The sequence below is a fragment of the Bombus terrestris genome, chromosome 6 (assembly GCF_910591885.1).
Source record: "Bombus terrestris chromosome 6, iyBomTerr1.2, whole genome shotgun sequence".
In the NCBI taxonomy this organism is placed as follows: domain Eukaryota; kingdom Metazoa; phylum Arthropoda; class Insecta; order Hymenoptera; family Apidae; genus Bombus; species Bombus terrestris.
The window spans coordinates 13,185,767-13,209,137 of NC_063274.1; the positions used below are offsets into that span (position 1 = coordinate 13,185,767).

The 23,371-nt window shown below is 34.1% G+C and overlaps 2 protein-coding genes across 6 annotated transcripts in view; both read right to left on the reverse strand.

Annotated features, from left to right (window-relative positions):
- The window catches only part of LOC100645988 (putative mediator of RNA polymerase II transcription subunit 26), a 244,290-nt gene extending 234,745 nt beyond the window's left edge, over positions 1-9,545 (reverse strand). The window contains exons 1-2 of the mRNA XM_003396044.4: positions 9,235-9,545; positions 4,960-5,524 (exon numbers count right to left, since the gene is read on the reverse strand). Of these exons, the coding sequence (XP_003396092.2) occupies positions 4,960-5,524; positions 9,235-9,536 (867 nt within the window). The 5' untranslated portion in view covers positions 9,537-9,545. The remainder of the gene's footprint in view (positions 1-4,959; positions 5,525-9,234) is intronic.
- Positions 9,546-10,317: 772 nt separating this feature from the next.
- On the reverse strand, positions 10,318-23,328 carry LOC100646706 (von Willebrand factor A domain-containing protein 8). Of its 5 annotated transcripts, none has more exons than XM_012309551.3 (19): positions 23,196-23,328; positions 22,615-22,698; positions 22,111-22,532; positions 21,871-22,035; positions 16,591-16,749; positions 16,270-16,506; positions 15,986-16,198; positions 15,740-15,900; positions 15,393-15,675; positions 14,607-15,305; positions 13,866-14,246; positions 13,610-13,761; positions 13,009-13,438; positions 12,186-12,940; positions 11,798-12,108; positions 11,479-11,730; positions 10,900-11,294; positions 10,588-10,826; positions 10,318-10,504 (listed from the first exon to the last, which is right to left on the reverse strand). In XM_012309551.3, exons 2-19 carry the CDS (start codon positions 22,688-22,690, stop codon positions 10,387-10,389), a joined length of 5,448 nt encoding a protein of 1,815 aa, XP_012164941.2. In that variant the 5' UTR covers positions 22,691-22,698; positions 23,196-23,328; the 3' UTR covers positions 10,318-10,386. The 5 variants fall into 5 exon arrangements, with proteins under 5 accessions (XP_012164941.2, XP_020718971.2, XP_048262701.1 ...); XM_020863312.2 differs by lacking the exon at positions 23,196-23,328 and adding an exon at positions 22,777-22,964; XM_048406744.1 differs by lacking the exons at positions 21,871-22,035; positions 22,111-22,532; positions 22,615-22,698; positions 23,196-23,328 and adding an exon at positions 19,672-20,841 and having other exon boundaries at positions 16,270-16,465.
- Positions 23,329-23,371: the final 43 nt, after the last annotated feature.

Consider the following 23,371-nt stretch of genomic DNA (forward strand, 5'->3'; position numbering starts at 1 on the left):
AATATCGATTGTATTAAATTTCTATAATTAATTTCGCTAATATGCGCGCATATATAATAATTATAATAAAGCTGTGGGAGTTATTCGAATCTCTACACAGGGAGGAATAAATTTGAACAGCATTATAGCATTATATTTAGTATGAACACGTGGCGTGAGATGCATAAGAGACGCATTCTCTCAGCCACGGCTTATAAACCGTATCCGCGTTGCTGTACCAAAAATAATTAGGTTTATGAAACGAGCAAACGCGTAGGCTACAATTTATTATAGCCGATTTCTTTAGCTTCATTCTTTTCTTTTCACCCGGCATTCTTTCATTATAATATTAAATTGGAAGGACTTGCTCAGTCGTAAAACTGAATTCTTAAATAGAACAAAACGATTGCGGTTCAAAGTATACACATTAACAGAGTTTGTCCGTACGAGTGAAAAATTTATGAAATCGATATTAAATTTATACAAACTATTTCTATCAATGTCATAAGCTTATAAAGATACAAAAATGCAAATAATCAGCTAGTACGAAAGTAATGCTTTTGATGTATTAACGATTATTTCTGATGTATAATTAATTTTCCTACGATAATATAATAATAACAGATATAGCATTTCATTATGCCAGCTTCTCAGTAATTCATTCCAGATATAAATTACGACGAATTATTAAAAACAACAAACAAACAAAGAACTATCATACGGTATATTGCATTTTCTTGATTGCATTGTACATTTCAAACCGAGCATTATATTCGCTGCTAAAAAAGAGAAATTTCACATCGAAATTTTTATATAGGAACAGAATTAATCGATAAATGTCTTTGATTTAACCGTTTCAAAAGTTTTGTCTGTAGAATCAATGGAGATTCTCTTTTTCCTCCGACACCATTGCAGTTGAATGGTTCGTTTCAGAATCTTGATGCACTTTCTGCAACGAAAAGTTAGATGGTATTTGAAAAGAGCACTTTGCCACCCAGAAATAAAGGGTACACGAATAATTATTCGATATTATTAACAGGGTGAACAGAGACCGCATCGTCTCGTTAAACGTGCTTCATATTCAAGTAGTCATTCACAAGGCATAAAAATTTTATTGTGAGTGTATTAACGCACACAAACGGCAGTTACCAGTAAACTGAAATTGGTTTCAAAGCTTCAACGATATATATGTAGTACATACAGACGGAAGAGTGCCATCCGCACCGGCGACGAGTACAAGTTTAATGCAAATGCTCGGCAAAGAAAGACGCGTTTTCTCTGTGCTTTATAAGATGAGTAACCGATTAATTCAAACGCGAATCTTTTCATCTCATAGAAGTCAGAATGAAATACGTAATAAGATACTTTCTAAAATAAATAAGAGATCTATGTACAAAATACATATGTATTTTGTACATAAATAAGTACTTCAATACTTAACTCATTCGCTTTGGTGAATCACTTGGAAAATAATTTTTTTACGGTGAAGACTTTCTGCATTTTTGGCGTCAAATACGAAAAATACGTTCTTTTTACTTTTCCTATATCAACGATTGCTTTAATATTAATAATAATATCGACAATATCAAATTTCTAGTACTATCTTTGTCAATTTGTCTGAATTTTTTTCATACTAAATTTTCAAAGGATTAAACACGATGTTTCAAAATATTATGCTATTAAATTTAAGTTAACTCTGTAAAAGCATCTTCTATGAAAATAACAGAGTCGAGCAGAGATTCAGGTGACAATCCTTAAGCCTATAACGTGATATCGACTTTGCCAATAGCCGTTATAAAGGCAGCGTTCAGGTAGAACATACATTCCAACCACAGAAAACAGTGAAAACGAGGTAGGTACATATAATACATGAAAAAACAAAGATTCTCCAATAACCGTATAATCCGTCCTGTCACTTTTTTCCCATTCTCTACTTTCGCGAACGCCAATCGTGTTACCATACTTTATACTCCATAGCTGTTAAGCAATTTTTCAAACTTGAATACCTTCATCCGTGAAAAAGGGTGTTTTAATTTCTTTATGTCGAACGTTCCACATATAGTAATATTTATTTTTAAATAAAAATTCCTTCTATGTACATGATCCGTTGCAATGCAACTATCAAGTGATTCTCTACGTGACCTTTTGGAAGATGAATGATAGATATTTTTGAAAAAGTTAAAACAATAGATTTTTAAATAGTTGAAAATAATATTTATACGGTCTTAATTAAAAATTACTTCGTTTAACTACCCTTCATTTAAGTGGTACTAAATGTCGGACTAAATTCGGTTATACTACTGCAGCAGTTCCAGGTAAACATAAATCAAGATCTAATATGAACTCTACTAAATAACAGCATATACATAAATAAGTACTAATAGGATAGAAACTTTCCCTTTAAATTATTATTTTTAACACCTTAATTAGTTGCTTCAAATATATTTCAATGCATCGCACTATTGGTTTTGGATTCTAATTCTCAATAGAAACGAACGTATTAAAGTATTTCATATCTCAATGTGAGCAAGAAGGTACGTTACAAAAGCGTTCGATTCTGTTCGTTATTCAATATCGAATATGACGTCGCAAAAGTTTTCCGCCCACGTAACCGTGTAACCTGCATCCATCTCTTGCAGGAAATTTCGGCATCGTGGTATCACCACGCCGTGAAATCTATTTAAGAAACCTTCCTCCCGCTGGGTGGATATCATAAAAGCGACATGCTTCAACTGTTTCGTATTCACGAACTTGGTGTAACTCCATCTTGCTTCAATTTAAATTCTCTTTTCAGAGATAGAATCCCTAGAAGCGTCTTATCCGATATATAGCGTCGCAGGTGCAATCTTCATCGTATTCGCCTGAGGACACGTTTTGTACAGAAAAAGCAAAATAGTTTCTTTAATGTAGAATACTTTCGTCCGGTCGAACTCTTGAAACTGCTGACGAAAGAATTTTTATAGACGAAAATCCGATTTAAGCAACGGCGTGACAGAACTTGTATCTCGATATTCGATTTGATTAATATGGAGAAGCAATTTTTCAATAATATGTAATATATGTAGTATGCAATGTATAATGACGTATACACCTGTTGATAAGTATTAAGATACAATCATTATGAATTTATTAAAACTTTAAAGAATTATTCAATATTACCCGTATAATAGTAATCTCGTTAATTTAATATGATAAAATGCCATTTTCTTTCCTTATATATATCCGACTATTCTATAAACGTATAATTAGCCAATATATAATTACTGCAATTTACTACGTTAATGCGATTCTTGCAAACAACTTCAATGAATAAGTACTATGTTGGATCGTAATTTTCCACGAATGAAAAGCTCTGATCAATTAATCGCTTTTTCGATAGTATATCCTAATAACAACCTACTTTTAACTTAATACTTAACTTTTAACTTAATACTAGTGAATCTTAATACTTACAAAGAAAAGTATATATATAATAATTCTGATAGATTTTCTGTGTCCTATTTTCCTTATTATATACGAATAGAACGCAGTAATACGCGAATAAAAAATCGTATACTACCATTGGCAGCGAAGCGTATACCGCGAGGACTCGTCTATACGCTAAGTGAAATACCATAGCAAACCCTGCTGCATTCAAAGCGCTCAAACTTAAAGCTGTTCCCAAAGTAGAACTCGTTGTCGCTCTACTGCCTTCTACAGAGCTCTCATACAAGTGAACTGGTCCGGGTTTTCATTTAATAAAGCTACTTCGGTTAACAAAGATTTCAGCTGTTTGGCCTGGTATCACGATTCGCAAACGTACGATGCAGCTTCAATACGATACTTCTAAATTGGCTCGTTAAACTTTAACGATAATTAACGTGAACGTATTTGAAACATTCGTTCGGGCTTGTAATGAATATTGAAGATTCGAAATAAACTATCGCATATTATAGAATTTTTTGATCAATGCGTGATTGTTTTAACGATTTAATCAACACGAAGTTAAAAGTTCGATATGAACAAAAGCATAGACATGTACCGTGATACTATAATAGCTCGTGTTCCGTGAATAACAATGGTTATCTATTATGCGCATTCAAACAACTTCATTTCAATTCCACGTATCTGGAAACAAAAAAATTTACGCTATTGCGTTCATTATAAATGCAAGAAAGCATTTCCGCGTAGAAGAATAAAACATACGAATAATTGGGGTGAATTAACGTCACTCCCTCTCGTTTAAAAAATACTTCAAACCGTAGCAACCATTTAAAATAACAGTTTCGTTATGCATATCCAAGCGCATTCTGAGAAAGCACGAAACTTGCTCCACGTCTTTTCTCCGATATAACGTCTAAATAAAATGAAATAATACTTCAGACTTCTATTATCAAAAGAAGTCACACAGAGAAATATCTGTGATTCTATTATCACGAACATTAAATTAATTCGAAAAAAGATCGATATTCTAACTATTATCTAACAATAACCATAACGTCGTCATCCTAAGAACGCCAACGTGGGTCATTTAAATTTCATATCCCACCAACTAATTCATGCAGCATGTGAAAATTCACAAACTCATTAACGCTAGAACTAACTGTAAACGTGTATCTACGTAAATATACGAAAATTATAATAATTAACGCTGTACGATAAAAATAATCAATGATATGTTTATCTCTCTAAAAGATAACATTGATTTCTTCATAATTATAATTTTATTCACCCTTGATTGCCTTATCAAACTACACGAACAACGTTACCTTTTAAGCAAATCTTATTACCACACAGAAATGAAAATATTTTCCCTTCGTTTACTTATTTATTGCTATAAAATAAACATTCTTCGCTCATGATAAAGTTGACTTATAATTTCCGTCTGTCAAGAATTAACTCCGAAACGATTGAAATAAAATTTGGTATCTTACTCGTACCTCAAAGGTATATATTTGATACATTAGTTCCAGACTTAAGGGAATCGTAAAGCAGACTCACCTGTTTTCGCAGCGGAGTCGCGCACTCGTCCTTGCTCCTCTCGAACCGCTCAAACTTGAAGCTGTTGCTTCTGTAGAGTTCGTTGTCGCTTTGCTGCCTCCTGCAGAGCCGTCGCGTGAGTGCACGCGGTCTGCAGGGCGCACATTCGGTGGCGAGACCCCAATGCAGGTGCAGCATCGCGAGTTCCGCGGTACACCTGGCCATGGCGCAACCGGCGCGCCTCACGCGGCACTTAACACGCTTTATCCGTCCCTCGTGCTGTGGCTTATGGCTGCACGGTTGCGTGCCACTTCCACTGCAATCGCACGTGCGACGCGACCGGCGTTGCCTGACCGTGTGCGAGCATGGCTTTGCCTCCTCACTGCACTCGCACTCGCCGCCGCCTGTGTGAGTGCAGTTTATTCTTTCGGCGCACTCGCACGGCTGCTGCTGCTGTTGCTGTTGCTGCTGTTGGTTTGGCTGACTCGCTTGAGAAAAAGTGGGTGAAGAGGGTTGAACTGGCAGTCGATGCCGCGTACCACCGTTTCCTGCTGAGTGTCGACAAGGTCGTTCTGGACAGTCGCATCTGTGCAACATGCAACGAATGTGATATCGGATTAGACAAGAGTATCTTACGCTGGAAGAGATTGGAATTGATGGAGGCGATGTTTATGCATTTAAAGCGTTAAAATATACAGAATGGACACGATATGCAAAAATGTATATCGCGTAATCAAGAAAGTTCTGCCGCTTCTCGTATGATGGGAAAGAACGATGCAAAAATATGGAAAAATATGGTTTTTTGGCACTAAAATGGTTACTTTTATTTTTGAACTTTTTTTGCTCTTAAAAAAGATGATTTATATATATTATTAAATCATTTTACATGCTTGTTCTTGGCCTGTTTTGCGAGGTAATTAAGAACGTTTTGTTGTCCTTATATACGCTGTTGTTGAAGGATTTTAGAAAGTTTACAAAGGACATTGATTTCGAGAAAAGATACAATTAATCTTTGGAGATTCTGAGATACGAAGATACCAATGAAGCTTTTAAAAAAAAAATCAATATCCTGAGTAATTACCATTTAGTAAAATAGATTGCTAACTATAAACGGTGAAACTTGGATCTTGTGAATTTCTCGCGACTATGTGAAGCAACAAGGCTCTAATATTAGAGAACAGCGTACCATCTTCAAGGACATTAAATCCTGATATCAGCAATATTCTGGTACACCGTCAGAACAGGTTAAAGAGGTATAACTTCCAATAGAAATGCTCTTATGGTATGCTGTCTAAACTATTAAAATAGAATTTTATGAAAGCTCTAACTCCAAACAAGACTAGTACACAGATCGCATCTATGAATGTGAAAATTACTTGTATTAAATCCAAAACTCTTTTATCGTCTTTCTCGTCTCATCGTACTTCAATACGGAAACGTAGTTATTATACAATTCGGTTATTTACGATCAAAATCAAATTCTATGAATCAAATTCCACCTCCATAGAATGGAGGTAAGTGCCATTGACACCGTGACCTATATATTGATCTTTATACGACCATACGCATGAACGTGGCGCCATTTATTATTACTGAACTGTACGATCAGCATTCCTACAGATTTCTTTGAATGTAACTGACTTTAATTTTTCTTACTCGACTTTGACTAAATTCTACCGACGTTTCGGCTAATTTTACACCGTTCGAATCAAATTGTACCAAGATATATTATATCCCGCTGAATCCTGTTGGCTTTTAATGCTTTCTGTCATGTCCAGTCGATTCATACTAGCCTAGATAAGTCCTACCAAATGCTATTGGCTTTGCCTGTAATCACAGCTATGCTCTGCCAGATCCTGATGATATCTATTGCGACGTAGACATTTGATCGAGTGTTATCTGCTTCTAGTCGAATTTAAGGTCGTTTTCCTGTGTTCGATACAACTTTTGCTATAAAGATATAAATAAATATAAATATAAATATCCTTCGCTTAAACAGAAACAGTATTTGTTCGTATATGATTTGTTTTGATAAATTAAATAATATGAGAAACGAAGAAAATAATGGAATAAGTTTGTTAATTTGCTTCTCGTTTCTCTGACATTCGAGAAAAGTTAGAAATATCGTGTTAAATGAATAAAGTTATTGTTAATTGGATAGAGTTAGTAGATCTGGATAAAGCAGTTCGCACAGCGTTGATAAATCTTACATTGGAAACTATGAAACTACATTTGTACCTCATTACAACTTGCTTAATTACATGCCCGTGGCGATGCTGAAAACTATGTACGTACATGTTTAAACGATTTTCAGAAGGAGATTGTATTTATCCAGTTTATATTTGTATCTTATATTTTATTGTTATAATACTTGGTTGTATTGGAAGTTATTATTACGTTGATAGTCCTTACAATAGAAATGTATTATTATTAATTTGTTAAAAGACAATGAAATTCATCAAACTAAAATATATGAAATTTCTCTTCAAATGGTTTACGAGTAATTTTGAGAAACAAAGGGAAAAAAGAAATTGTGAAGGATAATCCGCAAACAATATAATAGCTTGTTATCTTTCATTTTTAGGATCATAATAAACTAAAATGACACGCTGAAACGTGCATTATTTAAAGACCATGCATAAGCAAAATTATTCAGAGCGATATATAAAAAAATTAAATCACAATTAAACCTAATGTTCTTTTTGAAATTTTAAACTTCAAACATCACAAACGATTTATTAACAATTTACAAACGATATTCTGATAAATTGGTGTTAAGTGTCTCTTATTAAAGACTTCCTCGTATAAACCAGAAGTTAAATTAATAAAATATTTACCTTGAAAACTAATTAAAAGATACGATGGAAGCTATACAAAGTTACGTTCGTAAGACCAATGTTGATTGGTTTCAATATAAAACGTATTACTAAAACTTTATTGCTAAAATGTTTCAATCATATTTGACATTGACAAAAGCAAAGCAAATTTTAAATCATTAATACATTTCACTTTCTTGGCTCATAAAAAAGCACGCTTTTGCCCATCGATTTTTCACTTTAAAGGTTCTAACACGGAAATAAGAATACCTATGTAATTACTATTTCGAATATCATGAAACGTAATTCGCATCTTGATAACTATGCTATAAAATAAACATTGTCGACATCAACTATGTTTCCATACAATCATATTACGAAGAATCAAAAAAATAAAAGTAAATATTATGAATACGGACATGTACATTTAGACACAGTGACAGTGTTTATTTTACGAAATAAAATATTCATATCTTAATAATTTATTCGTTTTAATTTGCGAATAAATGTGCATTCTATTTTCCAATGCTAGACACAAATATTAGTTATTAATTATAGGCAGATAGCATATATGTACTTCAATTATCGCTATAATATTACTCTAATAAATGTTATTATTAATCTATATGATGTATTTAATATATCAAAAATTCTATTACTATCCAATAAAATTATCTTGTATCTGTTTTTTAGCAAAAAGTTTCTGACAAAAGTTCCTTCTAATATAACATTACCGATCCTGTTTCGAAATAAATAGAGAAATACGAGATTGAAACTATTATGCACTTCTTGAACAACCTGTAGAATACGAACCTACAATGCAATAAGGTACGGTTTATGTATTTCTTCCTCGAAGCAGTCATTCGATCAGTCCATAACCTTACATTTATTTGGTATAATAAAATCACACGATGGTGATTCGACTCGTCAAACCTCTCCCCCTCTACTTTACTACGATGCATCGCGGAATCTCCTTGCTAACCTTTCCATTGTTAACCTTACCATAGTCTTCGAATTTTTGTATTCTAATTTCACCTTCGTTTCAATTTTATGTGTTAAGAAAATATTTTAAGAAGAACTTTAGCCTAACAATAGAATTGGGACGAAAAATTATATATATCAAATAACCATTCCTTCGTATTTTCATCAAACTTAAGAAACATTTTACAACAAGATAACACGATTCGATTGCGAACTACTCAAAGAAAATAGGACTAAGTAGACACATTACCCTGACTCTACAAAAGGATGCCAACTTCACTATATTCGCGCCGCAATGAGCCTCGTTTACGGCTTCGCAAATACGATCAGCACACGTTTACTTTGACCTTCGTCCCTTGCACCCCTTTAATTCATAATGCTCCGCAACGTGTACACAGCATACACTGTCGCGCCAAACATTGAACGGTAACGGAAAAAGAAGGAACGACAAATATCGGAGGTTATCGAGAAAAATAGGCAATGACAGATGTTTATTTACCTTCGAATACGTCGAACAGCCGATGTACGTGGTACATGCGGACAAGGTTGCGATTCCGGTGGACAGTCACAGTTGCCAACCGCGGGTCGGGTACGACGAACTCTAATCAGTACCGGATGTACCGGACATGGCTGCACTTGACAACCACAGACGATCGTTTGCGGTCCACCGCGAGATTTTCGACCGCCTCCTCGTTTCGCGCGTTGGTCCACGTGCAGCTGACAAGGCTGCACAGGGCAACCACAGCGAGCTGTGGCACCGCGACGCCCGGCACCTTGTACACGTCTCCACACCCGCTCCATTCAACGACCGGCGTGCGACTAATAAATGCACGCCCCACACCACTCGACATTCTCGATTCGCTTCGGCTGTATTCGGCCAACTTCGACTCGCAACGTCACCCCCATTTTTCCCTAACCCTCACCATCAGGCATCGAGTCCTGACTCCTAGCGATGCGCGAGCATCGAACCTCCCCCTACACGTTATATTTCTTCGACGAACACGTGGAATAAATTCAGCGTGTATAACATGTAATATCTTTTTTTCAAAGTGTAAAGTGCAATGTTTCTTAACTGGTTTGAAGATAATTTTGGCTTATTTCGCGGACTGCTCGGTAAGATATTTTGTTTTTTGTATAAGAACATTTTTGTGTTATTTTGAAGTGTTAATCATGAAATAAATTGGTTGTGACGTATGTGGGATAAATAGATTTATATTAATTGTATTTATGGGCAAATTGAATGGAAATATAAAGATACGTTTTTGAATATTTCGACTGCTTTCGGTTAATTTCGGTAAGATTCGATGTTCTATTGTTATTAGATAGTCAAATGCAATGAGTAGAATGATACCAATATTTGCAAAAATATTGCATGTTGTAAATTAGTAAATATTGGTTAATATATGTTTTTAAAGTAATTATAATAAGAAAGATAATACAAAATATGGTAGAATTAATTTATTAGTACTAATTTTAATGTAAAAATAAATTATTTTGATAAAAGTAATTCTATTACATATGTATATATAACAAATTAATAATAATACCAAATACGTATATATTACAATACATTTCTTAGCTATTAACGGTTTATATCCTTATAAATATTTATTTAAAGATTGATAACAAAGTATGTTACATCGGCGATACATCAACCGGATCTTGTAGTACTTAACAAAGAAGCAGCAAATATTTGTTGCAAGATTCGAGGTATATCCTTGAGATCCATACAGACAAACGCACGTCCCGAGGCTATCTTCTTGGTTAAACTTAAAATTAAAAATATACATTTTTATCTGTATTTTTTTAAAAAGTATTAAAACATTTTACGAATATCAAACAATATACTTACTAAAAAGCTTGATCGCCTAAAGAACCAATAAATATAGCAAATGCATTAACATCTGAATTCGATGTAAGAATTTTTGTAAATAGCTCGGGACGAATACCATAACGTTCAAAATTGGCGTCCGACAGCACAACAACGATACATTCATCGGCGTCTTCTTTAGCTAGATTCGCGATCGCATGTTGAGTCGCCTCTAAAGTATTATCGCCAGACATGCAAAATTGTGAGTGTGCATGCATCGTCTAAAAAAAATTATATCGTTCGTAATACCGCACCCCAAGTTTAATTGGAACAATGTTTTTTAACTACTATTACCTTTATTACTTCCAATCTACGCTTATTATTAGCCGGCGGTTGAGTATGCTTTACAAAAACAATATTATAGTCATCACCGGAATGGCCAACGATATCGTACTGAAACTTCCCTTCGTACCCACTAAACGCCTCCATTACCATAACACAAGCTTCCATTTCTCTATCAAGACGTCCATCATAGCCATTAAACCTATACATGCTACCAGAAACGTCCACTACTAATTTTAAACGCTTCGGTTTTGTCGGAGGAGTGCCGAGCTCAGGTTCTTTCTCCGCCCTTCTTCGGTAAATTGTTCTTTCCCCTGTTAATCCTTCGATTAATTTAGTATCGTCTAGCTCGCCGGAAGTTTGGTGCCTGCACCATTGACGTTCTTTACTTTTTGCCTGTAGACTATCTGTAAAACGTAATTGAAGCATTTTAACTTTATTGAAATAAAATAAATATTTCGTAGTTATAAATTATTTCTTCCAAGCATAAATATTTAATTCGAATGGCGCATTAAAATTTATCAGATGTCTGATATATCCTTAATTAGTCTAGAAATCTATACTGATATAGCAATATTCGGATATATTAACCTATTATAGTTCTTAACGCTTTAACTTGCTTCTGAACAGCGTCACTGAATTGGGAATATAGATTATGATCATATTCGCTCATATTAATTTCTCTTAGTCGCTGCTGAAACGCTTTAAGACCCATTTCTCTCGCTGCCTTTTTAATATGTTCCGGTACCGCGTTCTTTTCTTCGTCGCTAAGTTGATGCACCGTATGGCCAGCATCTAAGCGATAAGGTCCACCTTTTCCACCAAGACCAGCTGTGTCCCTTCCTGAAATTTTCATTGTATGTTTTATATTGCATCATCCTTTGTTGTGTTAGTACATCACACACCATACCTCCGGTTCCTCCTGCCCATGTATTGCCTCCAACGTGCGGTTCGTTTTTGTCATCGATTTTACCATGTTTTGGACCACTAACATCCAAGCCAGAATACCTTTCTTTCGTCATTTGCAAATTTTCATTACCGTCTTCCAACATTCTTCGCCAAGCTCCAAGTGATTTTTCAATATTCGCTAGAGACACCTCCCAAAGGCGAACGCAACCACCTGCATCTACCGTTACAAGATCCTGATTTGATTTAAGAGCAATATACAAGTTATGCTTGTTTGGATACAAAAATTGAGTCATATTCGATACGGTGGATAGTCTAAGGATATAAATAATATGGTTAATAAGTACATATTTAATAATTATTGGACATTAAATTTAATCACATATACTTACTCTGGTACGGGTATATATCGTAACTTCTGATTTACGATATCAACAATTTCTATATAACCAACGACCCCTAAATTTGCTCCAGTGTTTGGAAGAATATCATTAGGAACTTCATGAGCTGTAACCGTTCTAATAATTTGCCCATTATCCATAAAAACAGGGGGCGCGGAGCTTCTGCTCTGTTTTGGTCTTGGCCAAGTATGTAGTTCGTTAAAACTATCTAGATCGGGAAATCCAACAGCGATAGTGGCATAGGTATTGTTAGATACTAGCAATCTATTTGGAGAATCTATTTTCTGTTTCAGTGCTGCACTAAGTAGATTGCTGTTCAAGTTGCTGCCAGTGCAACTGAGAAATAAATCATTTTCAAAATTATTTTTGCTAGATTCTTCTACTTGTTGTAAAATATTTGGACACGGTGACGATTCTACAGATTTCTTGAGAATATATTTGTTTTGATTTCTACCTTGAATCAACCACCTTTTTTCTGATGGAAGTAAAATTGATTCTATTTCAAACGGTAAATTCACTATGTAGAAACACATGCGATTTAAATCGACCACTTCAATCTTGTTAGAATTATAGACATAGAAAACGATTTGATTATGGGATTTTATCAAATCCGTCTTCATTTTTCGGTGAAAACTTGTATTTCTCAAGGCATTTGATATTTTATCCGATGCTATATCAAAGAAAGATAATATTTCTACCTTCTGAACGAATCCTTCGCCTAAATTCACTATTAAAAGAACATTGCTCTGAAAACAAACATTTTATACAATACACTATAATAAAAAGAAATTCATTTGATGTAAAAATTACTTACTGTTTCTTCGTAGACTAAAACGTTTTGATTTTTATCACTTGCCATAGTGAATCGAAGTCTATTGCTTCTTTCAGAATTTATTAATCCATGTAACGTAGTTTCCTGAACTTTATCTGATTCTTGAATCATGCTAAAGATCTTTAATGGATTCGTAGTGAGGACATTAATTACATCATCCTTTCCATCGGCTTTTGTACCTTTAATAACTGACAGACCTGCGACTACGGCGGTGTCACTAATTGGAATGGTCCAATAACTTTGTAATTCAGTAAATAAAGCTGATCTGGCTTCAACGCGATCTAAAGATAAAATCTTTTGACTTAAACTTATCGGTGGTTTTAACTTAATATATTTTTCCTGCACGCGTAGCACGTCCTGCTTATTAGAAAAATTCCAGGTAGCACTAATTTTGCTTTCCGGCAAAGATATTCTGCAAAGGAAAAGGAAAAAGAAATATTAAACGTTGTATTCTTTCTATGTTTTATTCTTGTTCTAAATACGTGTATATTATTCAAAAATAAAAATACATGTTAAACGTATAACTTTCATTTGCCCGAGGTAAAAGCTATTCTAACGGAATTCTTTTTATTAAATATCTTACTCTTTCGCTAACGCAATATTAGTAGAACTTGTTCCAATGGGAATCCCATGTTCGTGTAATACAGATACTAAAGTATCAAAAGTTTCCTCGCTATATCGATCGAAATCGAATACATTTCGCACCACCTTAGATAACGGTTCTTGTGGGAATTTCTGAAAAAGTAAGTAAAAAAATTCGCCAATGAACGAAACATCGCGGATTGAATAAAGCTTTGGATCGAGGTTCATATAAATAATAAACAATGATAAAAGCTCACCTCTAAATGCTTTACAATATTAACAACTTCCCGAGTCGAATATGGATACGAAACTAATCCTTGATCAGCCATATTTCGCAATTTTCCAAAAGCTTTTACCAATTTAAATATTATTTGCTCGTCTACATTCGGACCGTAACGTTTCAAAAGTTGAATTTCATTTTCAACGCTTGGATTATCGACCGTATGCGTACTGAATAGATCACCCAATGCTCCAAAGAAATCATTTCCCAAGAATGGAAAACCGGGTCTGTTTGCTAATATTATCATCTTAAAATCTGGATGAAGCAGTATTTTATTCGAATTTTCTTCGTCGGAACTTAGAGAAGATACTATACGTCTTCCATCTGATAATATCATTTCACCAGATTCGACTAAAGTCTGGAACCAGAAAGATCATAGAAAATGAAATTGTACGCATCAAATCTTAATCTTAAGACTTTGAGAAAACTTATGGTGGCATTAAAGTTCCGTAATCTTACTGGCTAAAGTTTCATAATTCAGGACGATATTTGGTTCAGCTATAAAGTGTCCGGGCAATAAAAAATGTACTATTTCTTAGTCTCCAAAATATTAAATATAGAAATTGAAAGATTAAATTTAAACATCGTTACAGAGATCGTCTAAATTAAATTATTCGGAAACTATAAACCAGATTCATTAGCTGTACACGTCTCTTTTATGTGGGCTACTAATTTCTATGATAACATATCCGATATAACTTAGTTTGCACGTACATACCTTTAAAATACACGTAACATGGGTTGGAGCTTTGTCCGCTTCATCAACGACGAGCACGTGTCCTAATTTAACAGCTTGCACGAGTGGCGAGTCTTCGTACACAACTTTTCCATCCCTAACCATTGGTTGAAGAGTCAAAGTTTGAACAGTAGTGTCCCTGTGTAGTTGTATATATTCACGCGGCCTATTTAGAAGTTGTAACAATCGATCGACGATTTTATTTTTGCCGACACCCTGGTTTCCAACTAGCAACAGATTCTGTCCTAAACTAAAGTCTTGCAGTAGATTCTCCAATAGTGCAACGTGCTGCGGCACGTCGTAAAATAAAACATCAGGTACTTTTGTCAAAGCTGTCGTGTTGTATCGTTCGGTAACCGTATTACCAATTTTTACGGTATTCCCATTAATTTGACACTTGATATTCTGATCCACCGTATTTTTCGTTGCAACGATACCTACGCTATTGCAGCAATCGTCCAGTGCTTGTTTCGCTATCGCTGGTAAGAAACGAGCCAGACAAGAGCGTTGCACTGCGCTATAAGCATCGTCAGTTTGGAACTTGTGCATCCTTTCTGCTATCCTCAGAAGCTGTCTCGTACTGAGAAAGCTAGCTAAGGATTGTAAAGTTGGATCGCTGGAGGATCGCAGTACGTGTGCCAATTCCAAAATGTTTAATAACGCCGTGGAAGGTTCCCCGTACTAAAAACAACATATGTCATCATTTGGTATACATGGAAACGTCTCTGTCAAATGTTAAAAGGAACGAACAAAAATGATAAAAAATACCTTTGATCGAACGATATGAAGCTCCTCCGACTTGGTGAGCGGCCTCATCTCGTGGAAAAGGAACAAACTGAGCAGCTCTGAATTCAACCATTGCCTCGAAGACGTGTTAAGCATCGGTGATTCTGCTAAAGCTATAATTCGAAACGATGGATGAATACGCAGTACACCTGATTCTTGCAGTTCTGCGTCAGATTTATTGTACTTCTCCTTTATCTCGTCGTAACGATCTGCTCTGATGAGTCTTTTGCCGTCGTGCAGCTGTAACTCTCGATCGTGAACCAATCTAAAAATGAATAAAACGAATAAAAGGACATTTGGAGAGCTTAAAATGTTTAAAGACAATGTACCTATGTACAATAGCTAGAGTGCTAGGATCGATTCTGTTAATTCCATCCAGTATAGCCAATTTTCCATGCAAAGCTGCATCGACTAGCGGCGAATTTTTCCAAACCGTATCACCATTGGACAATGTTGTCCGTTGTTGTATCAAGTCTCTAGATGTCATATCCTAAGAAGATATTTTAATTGTTTCAAATAAATTATATGTTTATTTAAAATTAATTTAGAGATGTGTACGAATATGTGACACTTGCCTGATACAATACGACAGGCTCGATTTCGTACCCCAATAAATTAGCTAACGTTTGTACAGTTATTGATTTCCCACATCCTTTTGGGCCGATCAAACAAATATCAGAAACAACATGCGATTCTAACAAACTTATCAATAAATTATTCTGATAACTCGTTTCTACGTATTTACTTTCTTGTGCTTTTTCATTAATCTTTTTCGTGCCACAAGGAACCTATTTAAAACATACGATTGAAGTATGAGGTGCAAATTTATAAATTCTTCTTTCTTAACAAGTCTACTCACGTTCAACCCTATTTCCCCTGAAGGATGCTTTATACTGACACTCACTGAATTGTCTTCTTCATTTTTCCTATCTACGTTTACATATTTTGAAATCATAACGTCGTGCATCGTTGGTTTCGGTATATTAAAAGTTTCGAGGATACTCTCGACGGACAATTGGCCCTCCTTTGCCAAAAATAGCTTATACGGATAACATCTGTAAAATATATCGTACACCGACAGGTATGGACACTTATCCTGCGGTTTATACACAAATTAGCAAATAATAGATTAAATAAATCGAAATTCAGAATAAAGAAGAATTTAGGATAAACAATTTACCAGTATAATAGCAACCGATGTCAAATTATCGAGAGGAAAATCCGGAAGACCTAAGGACACAGCCTCTTGTGTAACGAAAGCGTGCGAGCACGATAATAATTGCTTTAATTTCACAGTGTCAGTGTGCGTAACTAGATTTTTTAATGTGTTCAATTGCTCCTAAAAATTGCAAAAATGTTCAAATAAATTTCTCGAAAATTTCTCTAAATACTATTTTAGCTTGATATTTTGATAAATTTGTTTCTTTTACATGATGTAAGAAAATTTGTTTAGACTTTTTCTTGCGTGTCAATGCCGACAATGAGTGTACGAAGCGTGCTGTTTACGATGACTTTAACTCTCAAGCAGAAGTTAATAATTCACGCTGCTTCGAATACCTCATAGTGAGCAAAGTTATGGTTACACTACTTCCGCGAGGTATTCGCATTATTTCCATTTGCCAGAGAACCGCATATCCTGCATAATTGTGAACAAGTCCGCGTACGGAATGTTACACCACAATTTGTTTGAAACAGTCCACGCGAGTGATTAGCACCAAGAGAGCTTTCCAGTGCGCGCCAAGTACGATAATAACTACCACTCGGCACGAAACTCTCTAGATAGCTTACAGATTTCTATCGGAAAGTTTCAATTGGACTACATTCTCAGACCTATCGGCGCGATTATCGCGGTTTCCGGGAAAATACGATTGCTTTAACAATCCCCGGAATAGATCTGGCGAAAAAAGCTGAAACTACCTTGATATCAATTCAACTTCCATCAAACCTTTCTTATATCCCTATTTTCGTTAAGAACAGAAAGAAACAGTTCTTGAAAGATTTCATTGTTGCTACTGTATTAATACTTAAAAAGTTTAGAGGATTTTAATTTTCAAAAATTTAGGAAGTACATACATGATAGATTACACGATTGTTTTTTTCATTAATTAATATTTTATTATTATATTTTATTTCATTAATATTTTATTATATTTAATTAATACTTTATTAATATTTTATTAATATTATATTTTAATATTTATATTTCATTGATTAATATTTTGTATTAATTATCAATACCTTAAGATTTTGATATGTCAGAAACAACCATATAAACTTCCGTATATCGTATATTTTTGTATTGTTATTAAAAACATTTACAAGTACCATAGAAACGTTATGATCGTAGAATGACTGTCTTATCATAGATTGTTTCTACTTGTTTGTAAGGACATTAAAATTCTCGTGATATTACGTTGTATTAATTAGCGATTATTGTATTAATTTTCGTAAAATTGTAATAAATGATATCACGAAAATGTTCCTTTAGTGGGGGCAAATAGAAATAATTTACATTAAGCAGCCATTCTATAGTCATAAAGAATCATTTCTATGGTACTTGTAAACGTACGTAGAAAAAGCAATTACTTTCTTAGAAACGGAAAAGTTGGATATGTTTCGAACGAATCGTTACCGAGTATGCGTTCATTACAAGGTTCTTTTTGTCTCTTTCAATTAAAACTTAAAGTTTCTATTAATGAACATAGATCACGATTGCATGTTAAATTGCATTATTACTTGGCGTTTGATGTCACTTCCAATAACTCATGAAACGAATGCAATTTAAAGGAACTGCTGCAGTGTTGAATAACTGCAAACTTTTTTACAAAAGTTATATTCTGAGATAAGATCGACACTGTTCATTCCTTTGTAAATAACGATACATGTCTCTGATGTAAGTGACAAACTTTCGGAAACTTCTTAAAATACTCTGACCGATTATGACATCAATGTCTTGTTCGAAACTGCAATCACGCGATTATAGCCTCCAATAAATCATTGAAGTTCAATGCAGAGTTCATAAATCATGTACTATTACACAATAATCGGCAGTTCTCTATCTTAACTATGTAAAATATTTGTGGAGGATTAGTCGTGACTCATGTGCCGCTACATATTCGACCCTTACAAAAATGTCACAATTATGCAATATAAACCATACCATACTGTGATTTATTATTCAATTATTCCCAATAATTTTCATCATTCTTTTTAAACTAAATCTTTAAGACTACATCGCAAATATAGGAGGTTTAAGAAAGAATCCTATAAATTCGTTTATGTAAATTCATAAATGGAGCATTGAGAATAAAATTAAATACATATGTAACTCGTTAAAACTAAGTATATATGTAATTCCAGCAAAGTAATTCGCTGTTAAAAAGAGACATGAGCATAGAATATTCAGTGCACAACTGATTTCATTATGTTACCTGAGTTTGATTTGGAAAAAATAAATTTCTCCACTTCTGTATGATTGATACAGTTTCTTGGAAGAAATTAATACTATAAAGTCACATTTTAAAAAAGTAGTGTTTTGCTCTCAACTTTTGAAATAATAATACCAACTTTCAACTAAGTACCAGGTACCAAAACTACTTTCAACCTACGCTATACGGATATATTTTAAAGCAAAACAGATCTTCTACGTGTAAACTTATTGGTTCGTAAATAGCACTGCATGATGCGAAATTTTAGAAGGTACTATTGGAAGCTTTGTCGTCTCGTCACGAAGAAACGCCCTAAGGTAGTTAAATAGCCCTTAATTATATTTGACTTTTTATGTGACCCTTGCCACGAATATTATTTACTTTTTCCAATTTGCAAACGATACTAAACGACGCTAAAGCGTGTAAGGTTCTTTGGTCGCGATGTCTCGTGCCGGCACCATTTCCAACTGCTCCTTCACGCGCAGGATAATGGGTGTCGAATTGACTCTCGATAAAACCGGATTTATTCCGACGCTGCGACGTATTGAATTTCAGTAGGAAGTCGCGAACAGGGATGAAACAGGGATGATACATGGCGATGCACAAGTATTAACGAATAAAGGCTCGCTACACAAATAGGGAAACACATTTCCGCGAATAATCAAGCTAACGTGTAGAAATTAATTATCGTTGAGCGTATCGCATGCAATTGATGTAACAAAATAATGCATTATAATCGAATAAACAAAAGTAATACGAGTGTTTATAAAAGAATTAAAAATAATTCAGTTACATGCTGTTAGTAAGTATACGTATGAATAATGGATAATTACCTTTAGATGATGTAAGTACTTGTATTAAACATGTTGGGATTTTTAATAAAATTCTATCACTAGAAACAGTATATTATATCATTTATGATAAATGTTTTAATAGTTGATTAATCTATATAGATTTATAAGATTCCTGTTAGAGATAGTCTTGCAGCAAAAGATGATATTAGTTTTAAAAAACATTATGTTATGGAGATCTGATGTAAATTAAACAGTTGCTAATATGCATGTAATGATATGACTGATTAAATACTGTTTTTAGTCATCTACCAATGATTCTTGCGAGGACGTGTGAAACTCTTTGCAAACGAGACTCGGTATCACTACGTGCAACTTTAATCGGCTAGGAGGACACCATATCGCCGATGATGCTTTTTCTTTCATTTCATTTTTCGATTCATCTCCGTCAGACTTTGGAAACGTTTTTGCGCTATTTAACTTTTCGTTCAATTCTTGAAACTGTTCCCTCGTATTCTTTATCTTGGGCAAGCGACTTTGCGTCATTTTATTTTCTTCCTTTCTAAGACGTTCTGAATTACGCTCTCTAGGTAATTTGTTGTTTCTCATCGTTATTCGTTCTCTATCTTCGAAAGGATCACGTTTCAAACGGGGAAGTCTCCTCTTGGTAGCACTCCATTTTTGTTCCTCCTCGTCAGATGACCTTTCCGCAAAGTGGTCTTCAAAATCGCTCTTGAAATTTTGCGTTTTCCCAGACAAATCCAACCACTGGAGGACCCTTTCGAATAATGGATTCCAAAAAGTATCGGATGTCCCCTCCGTTTGTCTACATTCTGTTATATTCAGTTTAAAATCTGGCTCTGACTCTGATGTTCTTCTTTCACAAATATCACTTTTAAGAATTTCTTTGTCGATGAAAAATACTGGGTCTTCTTTCATTGCTTTATGACAGCGATACTTCTTTTTAAATTTTCTATTATTATTTAGGATAGATTCTAAGATACTAGTATCGGACGTACTAGTCGAAATTCTGGAACAAGGAGGTGCGGATAGTTTGCGATATATCTGAGAAGTTTCTTTGGCTTCTGAAAGACCGTTGCTAACTACCATCTGCAAGTTTGTGAAACAATTGTTCAGTCGATCCAGCCTCGATTCCAACTGTTGATACTCCGTTGAGTAACTTTTATTCCTTGATACACGTGAAAGTCGACGTGATTTGGAATGGATCAATGGATCATCGGGTGATAAGATCGCGTGTCGAATACCGTCCACCCAGATAGTACGAACGGATATTGGTCTTTCTGATGACGACCATATTGCTGGCATTGTTCAATTATAATTTACTTATTAATTTAACAATAATATACAAGAAAGAAACACATCGGAAATTTCAAATTATTTTTTAAAATGTAATTAATACATATAGTATTAACACGAGCAATTTGCATTAAATGATGTAACGTTTCTCTTTTACAAATATTTTCTAGTTTGCCATATTTCTTATTCTTAAAATTTTTAGATACAAAAGGACGTTTTGTATTATCTTGTTTCTCAAGCATATATCTTGATTATTGATAATTCTTCTTATATTAACAACGCGTGTTGAACTTGTGATTCGACCGAATTCCGACGTATTGACTCCCAGTTAAACAGGAGGACAAACAAGGTTCCACTGTTCTCGCGACACGCGATCTAAACTACGATGACTGTGACCATAGCGCAACTACGAACAGTTTATATAGGAAGGAAACCGGCTCCGGAAGGGATGGCCGACTGGAGGGGTTTGTGCGACCTCCGCACCCCATACCTAACGATACGACGCTACATAAATCAAGTAAAACTTTAGCAAATTACACGCGCCACGATCTTCTCTGAGCCGCGCCAGTAATTACTGAGCGTTGTCACATAAAACCTATAACTCACGAACTTCTAAATCCCTATATTGTTAATAAGTACTATAACTAAATGTATACTCAGAAAGAGTTGCGTTGTATAATTTTATAATTTTATATATATATATATATATATTATTTTCACTGAACTTATTGAATAAATTATTTAATGTAAAAATTCTGCACAATATATTGCATAATGCACGTATTATGTTTTTTTGATGAGGTGAACAGTAATTTTACATTATAATTTAATCGTAAAATTCTTTTTATATCATTTTTAATATTAATAAAATTATTTTAAATGAAATTATGTAGGATACCTGATTTATTAATTGAACATACTCACTTCAAAACTGGGAGGTGGAATATGTCTGGCTTGAAACCTAGATCTAAGAGGAGGATCAAGTGGATGGCCAGGATATCTTGGTGCTGGCATACCCAGTGCAATAACTCTAAAGTCTTCGCTAACTCTAACTAGTCTCCAATTATCTAATTCCTCCTGGCTGTATGTCTAAAAAAAAGTACACATTTACTAAATCCATTAATCAATAGTAACAAATCAATGCACATATACAGATATTAATACCTTGAGTAACTTATCATAACGTGTTGCAGGGACAAGAAATCTCCCATCCTCTAAATGCATTTCACGGTTTTCCAATAAATTATTCAGAACAGGAAGAACATTTCTTTCAGCTTTCTCTACACCTTCAATAATAAGAATCCTTCCATTTGTTGCAGCCCTTACAGCACTTTGATCATGATAATAAGCAGTGCCACTTCTTATTTCTCTCCGCTGTTTTAGATCTGCTTCTGTTGTATCCCTTGAAAGTGCTATAAATTCTACTTCACGGTCTGTGAATTCAAGAAAAGCAAGAGCTAATTTTCTACGTCTAGTCCCTGGACCTCCAATTAAAAAAATATCTTGAGATAAAACATCTTTTTGAAGCATCCATTTTAAATGCCTTAATGTAGATGCATCCTCATTTTGAATAGATAGATTTAACACTGTTTGCATAAAAATCACTGTTATAATGCTTTCCTTCAGGAACAAAATAAGTAATGTAAGGAAAATACTTATTTAACTTACAGTATTTTCTAGGCACATACTCAGGCTTTTTTGGTGCTTTCACTGTTTTTGAAACTTGGCCAATACTAACAATCATATTATTATCTAAAGTTAAAATGAAATAATTAAACTACAGTGATATCGCCATATCACAAGTAATTGATCTATTTTAATTTATGATACCTGATTTGCAACGTGCAAATAATAAAAGGTTAGAACGAAATACATTAGATCTCGTTAAAACTTTATGATTAGTTGACATGCGATGAAAATGACATAAAACGTATAACATTGTTTTATTTTAATTTATTTCACATTACAGTTTAAAAAGAATTATAGAAAAGATATTCTTTTTCGTAAAAATATATACGTATACTTATAACGATATATATACATATGTATATAGATTATTATGATTGTATAATGAACTGATTACCGTGACCAAAGTTTGATACAAGTTAATACAAAAATGAACACAATAAAATACTTCATAATACTATTTTTCTCAATATTTTTATATTGTAATATATATTTCAAATAAACAAGAAATCTAAATGTCTTCATATAATACTTTTGTAAGGTTACATGATATAAATTCATACCGGTTTATATTACACAAAAAAGGAATTTGACAATAGCCTAATTGACTGGAAAATTGTACTTTTGTTCGAGAAGAATTGTACTTAGAACACATGTTATAATTTGAATATTTATTACTTATTTCATAACTGAGTATTGTGTAAGTCATGAAGTAACGTATTATTGATTTAATATATTT